At 44.7% G+C, this 12,073-nt stretch overlaps 1 protein-coding gene across 1 annotated transcript in view; it reads right to left on the reverse strand.

Annotated features, from left to right (window-relative positions):
- Nucleotides 1-1,405: 1,405 nt before the first annotated feature.
- The window catches only part of zmpste24 (zinc metallopeptidase, STE24 homolog), a 38,197-nt gene continuing 27,529 nt past the window's right edge, over nt 1,406-12,073 (reverse strand). Inside the window, exons 9-10 of the mRNA XM_085963084.1 lie at nt 9,584-9,727; nt 1,406-4,342 (exon numbers count right to left, since the gene is read on the reverse strand). Coding sequence (XP_085819210.1) covers nt 4,118-4,342; nt 9,584-9,727 — 369 coding nt within the window. The 3' untranslated portion in view covers nt 1,406-4,117. The remainder of the gene's footprint in view (nt 4,343-9,583; nt 9,728-12,073) is intronic.

Raw genomic sequence — 12,073 nt, forward strand, 5'->3', positions numbered from 1 at the left:
TGGAGATCTAGTTGTGTTCTTCACTAGTTCCTGTTAAAGAATGTCCTGAGCAAGCTGGGCCCATGCCCGAGTATTTATACTCTCCCTGGACAGCGCCACCAGCAGGCCGCCCAGTATCATTTCATAAGTCACTTCCACATGAATGACAAGATTCATGTCAGGGGAGGGGAAGCACACTCGTGGTTCAGATGACTTGATACAAAATGAACAGACTAGACGATGCAGTAACACACTACCATGGAGTGATGGGACTTCTCCAAGCATGTTCTCAGTCGTATCATTAATTAGTCAGATTTAGAAGAGGAAAGGACACAAGACCTCTCGGAGGACAAGTCGCACCCAAGTCACTATTGTGTACGTCCTAGCAGTCACAGAACAGCAAGTCATCTTCTCCATCCTTAATGCAGGATGGTCTGTAGCATAGGGAGACTTAAGAGTGGGATGGTGGTTATAAACAAAAACGAATATTTGAAAATTCTCTACTGGAAAATATTACCATCAAACCTGGTACCATAAAACACAAGTTGCACCTTCATGAAGGTAGTTTTGACCTGCGGGCCCTGGCGTGCAATCTAGACCAATTAACACGTCTCAAAGCAGAAGTACTGAAGAGGTAAATCAGTTGCTGGAATGTCGCTTTTTACAACATCTAAGTCACAAAGGTCACTCTGCCCGTGACCTCTCAAGTCACAAAGGTCACTCTGCCCGTGACCTCTCAAGTCACAAAGGTCACTCTGCCCGTGACCTCTCAAGTCACAAAGGTCACTCTGCCCGTGACCTCTCACTTCCTCCATTTATTGAAAGTTGTCACTGCAGTGGAACTTACTTTATCACTTTTTCTTAAGATCAGGATTGGTTGCACAATTCCAAAACCTGCCAATTATTTCATGATATTAATCCTCCTTAATTTAGATAACACAATCCATTTTACATAGTTTTTGAAATTAAAAACACCAGCATGCCAGATTCCAACAAACAGCATCTAAAGAGCGTGAAAGATCCCACCATTAGCCTCGTGTGAAAATCCCTGACCATTGAAATATTTCTTTAATCCCTTCCCCACTTAACCTTTTTTTAAAAAGCACTTCCTTTCTCACACCCGTGTCCATTTTTTTTACTTTCAATTATTGAAAAGTTTCATTTTAATTTCAGTTCAGTATTAACTCTTCATTTTCAAGATCTATTTAATGTCACAGCCCACTCAAAATACAAAATGTAAAACTGAAAACAGTGAAAACACACCCGTCAGTCAGCATCGGAAAGGGAAAGACAAGTTGACTTTTTGGATGGGTCCCTTCATCAAAACGGTTTCAATCAATTTTTTATCTCCATTTTTTTATATACACATAGGACTAAAGAAAATATTAAGAGGATCACACTGATGAATGGAGTGTAAGATACAGAATTGCAATAAGTTCTTTATTTTCCATTATCAAAGTACCATTATGCCTTGTTCACTGTGCAAAGGTGATACATTTCTGCTAATCACAATCTATTTTGCATAGTTAACAGGCCAAACTCCAGATCTTTCAATGAACCTGCCACAGGCCAAGGGCAAAGCCCTGGGCCAATTCAGAGAACTCAAACTTCATATCCCAATCTCATACCTGAAAATAAAATCTGCAACTCAAGTTCCACAGTTTCTGTGAGGCCCAAATGATTACGTTTAAAAAAAAAAAAAAAAAAGGTTTTTCCAGCGATCTCCACTGGTTCCGTGGGTAAACACACTACGCAATGTAGTACTGAGCCACACAAATCAGGAAGGTCCAAACTTTGATCAGTTGTCTGCCTTGAGATCACAGGTCTCCAGTGGGCAGTGGCAGAAGTGCTACAACTCTGGGTTACCGAGGGCATTCCTGCTACCAACCGTTACCGAGTGAGCCATGTGGGTGGAAAGGTCAGGGCTGCAGTGGGCTTGGAAGTGATGCTCCCTCCAACATTTGAACACTCAACGTCTAGGCTTGCACATGAAAAACGGGATCTTGGGAGAGATAGGGGAGGGCTTCAACCAGTGCCGGGAATGGAAGAGGAACAGGGAGGAAAAGAAGAGCGGGGATAACCCCTTCAAGTTAATTTTTCTCACTTCAGCTGGTTAGGAGATTCAAACAGCAGCAAGTGGGAGGTCAGTGGACCTTCTCTATCCCCTTGATGCCATCTCATGAAATGACTACCACTGTAAACTATGAAGTTTCACAAGCCAGCATGGACACACAGGTGGTGCCAGGACTAATCACGTGCAAGGTCACTTTCAGGGAGGTATGCACAAACCTCTTCCGTCCCTCAAACTGTACACATTGTGAACATTTATTTTGGTATTTGGAACTGGTCACTTAACTGAATACAATTAGCAGCGCCCACGCTCTGCCTCGCCTCTCGCGAATAGCAACACAATCAAAATGGCCCGAGCAACACAAAAAGATAAAGTAATGCACAAATTACTCCACAGGTGCCAAATAAAGATGCATTTCCACATGCTAATTCCGGCACAGACCAGGACCTCGTCAGTCAGAGTCACTTTGCTTCATTTACAGCCACTTCCAAATAACAAGAGAGTAATTTCAACTTCTGAGGCTATCGAAGCTTGCTAGAATTCAAGTAAACCAAACATAATAAATTAAAAAACGACATAAAATTAGGGGTATTTACTACCTGTGGGGAAAAAAATGCTAAAAACTGTGTCACAAGGTCGAGCAAATCTTACCCAATACTTATTGAAAAACTCAAGAAAAGGCTCACTAGATCTGAAGTTACTAAGAGTGTATTTACACTCCTGTATCCTATAGATGCCGAAGTAGGCTTCAGCAGTTTAAAGAAACCCTATCCCCACATTAAAGTTTGGGTCTGAAAACTGAAAATTAAACTACAACAAAACCTGCAGCTACCCAATTCACACCAACAAGCATTGGCAATTTAATTAATTATCCCTGTGACTGGATTTCCCCCCCATTACTTCCCTGTTCCTTTCCTAAAGACATTGGCTCGTACTTGGGTAGAGTTCCACAGGTAACGTCCACTACCCTTCCAGTGACCATTCCTCACTGAACCTAGACAGCACTTGTCAGCAGAATATTTGACTGTGAGATGTCCTCATTCAATGCCCACACACATGTACCTTTCCAGTAAGGGGGAGGGGGGGGGGGGAAAAGAGGTGGTCACTGCCTGATTATTCACCATCCTAATTCTGGGGGGAAAAAGTCAATTGTAGCACCGCTAGCTACCCCCGCACCTCCCTGCCTGTACAGTTAAGGTTGTTTTACCAACCGAGCTACCAGGGGAGCCTGAGAATGGACAGGCAGCTTAGCAAAAATCAATGCCCCCTTATCCCACACCTGCAATCAGTTTTAAAATGCAGCAGGGATTTCATTAAAGGTCGACAAATTCTTTCCTTCCTTTGCCCCAACAAAAAAGAAAAATCACAATATAATTTCACTCCCCTCTCATTTCTGAACAGGAAGGTCCAGCTTAGGGAACTCATTTGATGATCAGACACATTTTCATTTGTTCTTCTCCTAACCCCTTCCGCCCCACACCCTTCACATCCTCTCAAAACTGCATCTCAGAGATTGCTGCAAGTGCAGCTTCCCTATGTATCGTTTAGAAAACTTAAGACCTTTGGTTTTTTTGGAAAGTGATATAAATGTTATCTCACAGTTTGCAGGTATAGGAGATATCTAAAGCAGTAGCAAATATTTAAATAAAGCTTTATAAAGATGAGCCTTTACTTTGAATGTGATGTACATGAAGCAATTTCCAAGAACACTTGGGACAAGACTTCAGATATGGTGCAACTTAGGTCCAAAGATATATGTTAGGTATCTGTGCTGGTGTAGCTTGTATCACATTAAACTCGGCATGTGCTGATTTAAGTTAAAAACTAATTCAAGTCCCAGTGTATTCTTAACACAACAACTTAAAATATTACGTTGACCTGTACTGCTGGCAGTCAGTTGGTACACAGGCTAAATGCACTCAGATCATAACCCAGTTCCCATAATACAAACATCCAGTGCAAATCTGCACTGCTATTGGAATGAGAAATTAAAAAAATTAAACAAAAAAAACTATTCAATTTCTTCTCGAGATGAAAGAACATTCCGCTCCCTTCTCTCGTTCCTGGTCAGTCCATCTTCTTGTCCTTTAAGGCACGGAGTCTCTCCAGAAGAGGAGGGTGGGAATAATGCCACATGGAATACAGCCAGTCAGCGACTGGGAAACCGAGGTTATCCTTGTTCAGTTTGATCAGTGCAGAGTACAGGTCTGTGGCTTTTCCCAGATCCTTTGCAAATGCATCAGCCTGGAATTCAAATCTTCTGCTCAGTACAGTCAGGCTAAAGGATAGCACCTATTAAAAAAAAAATCACCAAATGTCAGATGCAAGTTTAATCGGAAGTAGCTTTCCTTGGAAAGAAAAGTAAAGTAGTTCATGGCTTGAATAACATGACAAGCCTCCCCTGCCCGGTGTTCCCTGACCCACATTGGCTCCTGGTCCAGCAACCCCTCAATTCTCATCCTGGTTTACAAATCCCTCCATGGCCTCACCTCTCCCTATCTCTGTAACCTCCGCCACCCTAAATTTAAATAAAAGGAAACTACGATGGTCTGAGGCGCGAGTTGGGTAGGATTGATTGGGGAATGTCACTCAAAGGGTTGACGGTGGATAGTCAATGGCAAACATTCAAAGACCGCATGGATGAACTACAGAATTTGTTCATCCCAGATTGGCATAAAAATAAAACAAAAAAGGTGACTCAACCGTAGCGAACAAGGGAAATTAGGGATAGCAGAAGATCCAAGGAGATGACATATAAATTGGCCAGAAAAAGCAGTAAACCTGAGGATTGGGAGCAGTTTAGGATTCAACAAAGTAGGACAAAGGGATTAATTAAGAAAGGGAAAATAGAATATGAGAGTAAGCTTTCAGGGAACATAAAAACTGACTGTAAAAGCTTTTATAGATATGTGAAGAGAAAAAGATTGGTGAAGTCAAGCGTAGGTCCCTTGCAGTCAGAATCAGGGGAATTTATAATGGGGAACAAAGAAATGGCAGACCAATTAAATACATTTTGGTTCTGTCTTCACAAAGGAGGACACAAATAACCTCCCAGAGATGTCGGGGAACATAGGGTCTGATGAAAGGGAAGAACTGAAAGAAATCAGTATTTGTAGGGAAACGGTGTTAGGGAAATTGATGGGATTGAAGGCCGATAAATCCCCAGGGCCTGATAATCTACATCCTAGGGTACTTAAGGAAGTGGCCCTAGAAATAGTTGATGCTTTGCTGATCATCTTCCAGCATTCGATGGAATCTGGAACAGTACCCATGGATTGGAGGGGAGCTAATGTCACCCCACTATTCAAAAAAGGTGGTAGAGAGAAAACGGAGAATTACAGACTGGTAAGCCTGACATCGGTAGTGGGGAAAATTATAAAAGATGTAATAACAGAGCACTTGGAAAACAGTGACAGGATCGGACAAAGTCAACATGGATTTACAAAAGGTAAATCGTGCTTGACTAATCTACTGGAATTTTTTGAGGATGTAACTGGTAAAATAGATAAGGGAGAACCAGTGGATGTGGTGTATTTGGACTTTCAGAAGGCTTTCGATAAGGTCCCGCATAAGAGATTAGCGTGTAAAGTTAAGGCACATGGGATTGGGGGCAAGGTATTAACATAGAAACATAGAAGATAGGAGCAGGAGTCGGCCATTCGACCCTTCGAGCCTGCTCTGCCATTCAATGAGATCATGGCTGATATCCAAATTCAGTACCCTGTCCCTGCTTTCTCCCCATATCCCTTGATCCCTTTAGCCTTAAGAAATATATCCAACTCTTTCTTGAATATATTTAATGAACTGGCCTCCACCGCCCTCTGTGGCAGAGAATTCCACAGGTTCACCACTCTCTGGGTGAAGAAATTCCTCCTCATCTCTGTCCTAAATGGCTTACCCCTTATCCTTAGACTATGACCCCTGGTTCTGGACTCCCCGACCATCAGAAACATCCTTCCTGCATCTAGTCTGTCCAGGCCTGACAGAATTTTATAGGTTTCGATGAGATCGCCTCTCAGTCTTCTAAACTCCAGTGAGTATAAGCCCAATCGACACAATCTCTCCTCATACGTCATTCCTGCCATCCCAGGTATCAGCCTGGTGAATCTTCACTGCACTCCTTCCATGGCAAGAACGTCCTTCCTCAGGTAAGGCGACCAAAACTGCACACAATACTCAAGGTGTGGTCTCACCAAGGCCCTGTACAACTGTAGCAAGACATCCTTGTTCCTGTACTCGAACCCTCTTGCTACAAAGGCCAACATACCATTTGCCTTCTTAACCGCTTGCTGCACCTGCATGCTTACCTTCAGCGACTGGTGCACAAGAACACCCAGGTCTCTTTGCACTTCCCCTTCTCCCAATCTATTGCCATTCAGATAATAATCTGCCTTCCTGTTTTTGCCACCAAAGTGGATAACCTCACATTTATCCACATTATAGTGCACTTGCCATGTTTCTGCCCAATCACCCAACCTGTCCAAATCATACTGGAGTTTCACGACATCCTCCTCACAGCATACCCTCCCACCCAGCTTTGTGTCGTCTGCAGATTTGGAGATATTACATCCAATTCCCTCGTCCAGATCATTAATATATATTGTGAACAGCTGGGGTCCTAGGACTGATCCTTGCGGTACCCCACTAGTCACTGCCTGCCACTCGGAAAACGACCCGTTTATTCCAACTCTTTGCTTTCTGTCCGCCAACCAGTTCTCTATCCAAGTCAATACCTTGCCCCCAATCACATTGATTGACTTGGATAGAGAACTGGTTGGCAGATAGAAAGCAAAGATATGGAATAAACAGGTCTTTTTCCGAGTGGCAGGCAGTGACTAGTGGGGTACCGCAGGGATCGGTCCTTGGACCACAGCTATTCACAATATATATTAATGATTTAGACAAGGGAACTAGATGTAATATCGCCAAATTTGCAGACGACACAAAGCTGGGTGGGCATGTGTGCTGTGAGGAGGATGCAGAGAAACTCCAGGATGATTTGGACAGGTTGGGTGATTGGGCAAAAGCATGGCAGATGCAATATAACGTGGATAAATGTGAGGTTATCCACTTCGGTGGCAAAAACAGGAAGGCAGATTATCTGAATAGCAATAGATTGGGAGAAGGGGAAGTGCAACGAGACCTGGGTGTCCTTGTGCACCAGTCGCTGAAGGTAAGCATGCAGGTGCAGCAGGCGGTTAAGGCGGCAAATGGCATGTTGGCCTTCGTAGCGAGAGGGTTTGAGTACAGGAACAAGGATGTCTTGCTGCAGTTATACAGGGCCTTGGTGAGACCACACCTTGAGTATTGCGTGCAGTTTTGGTCGCCTTATCGGAGGAAGGATGTTCTTGCCATGGAAGGAGTTCAGCGAAGATTCACCAGGCTGATACCTGGGATGGCAGGAATGACGTATGAGGAGAGATTGGGTCGATTGGGCTTGTACTCGCTGGAGTATAGAAGAATGAGAGGGGATCTCATTGAAACTAATAAAATTCTGACAGGACTGGACAGACTAGATGCAGGAAGGATGTTCCCGATGGTCAGGGAGTCCAGAACCAGGGGTCACAGTCTAAGGATAAGGGGTAAGCCATTTAGGACAGAAATGAGGAGGAATTTCTTCACCCAGAGAGTGGTGAACCTGTGGAATTCTCTACCACAGAAGGCAGTAGAGGTCAATACATTAAATATATTCAAGGAGTTGGATATATTTCTTAAGGCTAAGGGGATCAAGGGGGTATGGGGAGAAAGCAGGGACCGGGTACTGAATTTGGATGATCAGCCATGATCGCATTGAATGGCGGAGCAGGCTCAAGGGGCCGAATGGCCTACTACTTCTATGTTTCACCCCTACAACCTTCCGAGATCTCTGCGTTCCTCCAATTCTGCCCTCTTGCGCATCCCTGATTTTAATCGCTCCACCATTGGTGGCCGTGCCTTCAGCTGCAGAGGCCCGAAGCTCTGGAATTCCCTCCCTAAACCTCTCCGCCTCTCTACCTCTCCTCCTTTAAGACGCTCCTTAAAACCTACCTCTTTGATCAAGCTTTTGGTCACCTGTCCTAATATCTCCTTATGTGGCTCAGTGTCAAACTTTGTTCAAGAACGCTCCTGTGAAGCATCTTGGGACGTGTTACTACATTAAAGGCGCTATATAATTACAACTTGCTGTTGTTGTTGCTGCGAGTGTCGATTTATGCGGTTTTGTGAGTGGAGTTCTTCTGGGTTAAAATAAAATGCTGCAACAGAAAGTGGGATCAGTGTTGATACCACGAGACTCTCCCCCTTCCTCTTGGCCTTTTATTGGCTTCCGAAGGGAAACACCGTATAAAATAGTGGCTTAAGGACCCAACTCTGCCATCCATGTCCCACCAAGTTCCAGTCTGCTTAAACTTAACTCATTAATATACCTGTGCCTGATAGTCATTTCTTTCAAGGTCCAGGTTTGGGAAACTTCAGCAACCACAAGTGCTTTTAAAATCCCCCCACCCACCCCAAACGATTTTCTCTCCAAGATGCTAATTCTTACTGGAGTATAGTTCCACAGGTTGTGGCACCCTCCAACCAGTCGTGCAAGTTCCTACTCTTCACACAAACTATAGTTGGCTATTGAACACAAGGGGCATCACAGCTGGGCCAGATTCTGTAATGTCCACACAAGTACACTTCCAGTCGCTGGAGAGCAATCAGGAGCAGGAACCCTGACAATGATTTCCCTTCCTAGACTATGGGTGGAGGACAATTTAGAGCCCAAAATGCTGCCACAGGTGAGACAAGCTAATTCAGTACTGACCAGAAATCAAACCAGGGAGCATGGTTTAGGAACCCAAGTGGATTGTTTGGTATTGTACAATGAAGCCTTTAAACACAGTCGAGGGTAATTCTCCAGAAGACTAATTACTAATGCTAATTTAGGAAGAGTGAATGGGTGACCTGACCTCTAATTTTGTTAGAATAACCCTAACCCTGCAGATATAAAAACTGATTGAAGCTTGAGCAGATGAAGTTTTTGATAGGCGGCACCCTATGTAGTCTGCACAACCTTAAATAGACTAAAAATTATGAACAGCTTTATATCTGCACAATGATTCACCTAGATTGTAATTAATACTCAAAGCGATGCAATTCAAAATTAGTCTCAACAATACTGAGGTTTCTTTAAGGCAGTGACTGTGAGCAATTGCTACAGACCTCAAACAGAATGGAATATCTGTACAGAGCTCCGTTATTTTGCAACACGTACTATTAACCAGTGAGATCACCACTTCAGTAAAGCATAATGGTCAAGTGTGAAATTTTCATGCTGCATATCCATTTGAACTCAAAGAAACATCACAAACATCCTCTGCGTGTGAAAGGCAAGTTTGAGCGGTGTAACACTAGGAGGAGCTCATGGTGATGAATTCAGAATATTACACTAGAAACTTATCTTAAGTGCAATTTCTTCCTATGGCACTGTGGTAGCACTGCACTAAATAAGCCCAGCGGTAGCAACGGAAATGAATTGAATCAATAAAAGGCATCACAGTTTCACCGTACCTCATTGTAGGGGGAGAAAATGAACTGGAAGATGATCATCAATCCAATTAGAGTTGGCTGGGTGTCATAGAAACCGAAGGCGGAGAAAAGCTCCTGTCTTTCCATGAGAACAGCAAACAGCAAAAAGCAAAAGAAAGAGTTCACCTGAAATACAAGCACCAGCATTACACACCAGTAAACCGAACATTAGTTAAAGACATTTCTAGGCAGCAATTGTGACCCGTCCGTGCAGATCACATTCAAGAGCAACCACCTACATTTTAATCTACTCCAAAATGTACTGCAGGTTGTAATTTAATTCCGATTTATACTTAACCTTCACACAAAATGAAATTTGATGCAACTGGATCCTAAAGGATTGCAATTGTGCTCAAAAGATTAAATTCAATTATACGTACAAGAATGGAAGCCAAAATGGGAACAGTAGCATAGTGGTTATGTTAGGAATCCCGAGGCCTGGGCTAATGAGCTGAAGACGTGGGTTCAAATCCCACCACGGCAGCTGGGAATTTCAATTCAGTTAATTAAATAAATCTGGAATAAAAAACTAGTATCAGTAATGGTGACCATGGATTGTCGTAAAAACCCATCTGGTTCACTAGTATGCTTTAGGGAAGGAAATCTGCCGTCCTATCTGGCCTATATGTCCTGGTCTGGCCTATATGTGACTCCAGACCCACAGCAATGTGGTTGACTCTTAATTGCCCTCCGAAATGGCCCAGCAAGCCACTCAGTTGTAACAAACCACTACGAGAAACAAGAATAATAAAACCAGACAGACCACCCGGCATCAACCTCGGCACCGGCTTCAGACACAACAATGGCACACCCAGCCCAGTCGACCCTGCAAAGTCCTCCTCACCAACATCTGGGGACTTGTGCCAACATTGGGAGCGCTGTCCCACAGACTAGTCAAGCAACAGCCTGACATAGTCATACTCACAGAATCATACCTTTCAGCCAATGTCCCAAACTCCTCCATCACCATCCCTGGGTATGTCCTGTCCCACCGGCAGGACAGACCCACCAGGGGTGGCGGCACAGTGGTATACAGTCTGGAAGGCGTGGCCCTGGGAGTCCTCAACATTGACTCCAGACCCCATGAAGTCTCCTGGCTTCATGTCAAGCATGGGCAAGGAAACCTCCTGCTGGTTACCACCTACCGCCCTCCCTCAGCTGATGAATCTACTCCTCCATGGTGAACACCACTTGGAAGAAGCACTGAGAGTAGCAAGGGCACAGAATGTACTCTGGGTGGGGGACTTCAATGTCCATCACCAAGAGTGGCTCGGTAGCACCACTACTGACCGAGCTGGCCGAGTCCTGAAGGACATAACTGCCAGTCTGGGCCTGCGACAGGTGGTGAGAGAACCAACACGAGGGAAAAACCTACTGGCCTTGTCCTCACCAATCTACCTGTCGCAGATGCATCTGTCCATGACAGCATTGGTCGCAGTGACCACCTCACAGTCCTTGTGGAGACAAAGTCCCGCCTTCACACTGAGAACACCCTCCACCGTGTTGTGTGGCACTACCACCGTGCTAAATGGGATAGATTCAGAACAGATCTAGCAGCTCAAAACTGGGCATCCATGAGGTGCTGTGGGCCATCAGCAGTGGCAGAATTGCTTTCCACCACAATCTGTAACCTCATGGCCTGGCATATCCCTCACTCTACCATTACCATCAAGCCACGGGACCAACCCTGGTTCAATGAGTAGTGCAGAAGAGCATGCCAGGAGCAGCACCAGATTTACCTAAAAAAAGGTGCCAACCTGGGGAAGCTGCAACACAGGACTACATGCATGCTAAACAGCGGAAGCAGCATGCTATAGACAAAGCTAAGCGATCCCACAATCAACAGATCAGATCAAAGCTTTGCAGTCCTGCCACATCCAGTCGTGAATGGTGGTGGACAATTAAACAACTAACAGGAGGAAGAGGCTCGATGAATATCCCCACCCTCAATGATGGTGGAGCCCAGCAGGTGAGTGCAAAAGAAAAGGCTGAAGCGTTGGCAACCATCTTCAGCCAGAAGTGCCGAGTGGATGATCCATATTGGTCTCCTCTTGAGGTTCCCACCATCACAGAAGCCAGTCTTCAGCCAATTCGATTCACTCCACGTGATATCAAGAAACGGCTGAGTGCACTGGATACAGCAAAGGCTGTGGGCCCTGACAACATCCCGGCTGTCGTGCTGAAGACTTGTGCTCCAGAACTAGCCGCACCTCTAGCCAAGCTGTTCCAGTACAGCTACACTGGCATCTATCCGACAATGTGGAAAACTGCCCAGGAATGTTCTGTCCACAAAAAGCAGGACAAATCCAATCCGGCCAATTACTGCCCCATCAATCTACTCTCAATCATCAGCAAAGTGAAGGAAGGTGTTGTCGACAGTGCTATCAAGTGGCACTTACTCACCAATAATCTGCTCACTGATGCTCAGTTTGAGTTCCGCTAGGACCACTCGGCTCCAGACCTCTTTACAGC

This window comes from Somniosus microcephalus, chromosome 20 (assembly GCF_052327205.1).
Source record: "Somniosus microcephalus isolate GS21.2 chromosome 20, FLI_Smic_1.0, whole genome shotgun sequence".
Taxonomy (NCBI): Eukaryota; Metazoa; Chordata; class Chondrichthyes; order Squaliformes; family Somniosidae; genus Somniosus; species Somniosus microcephalus.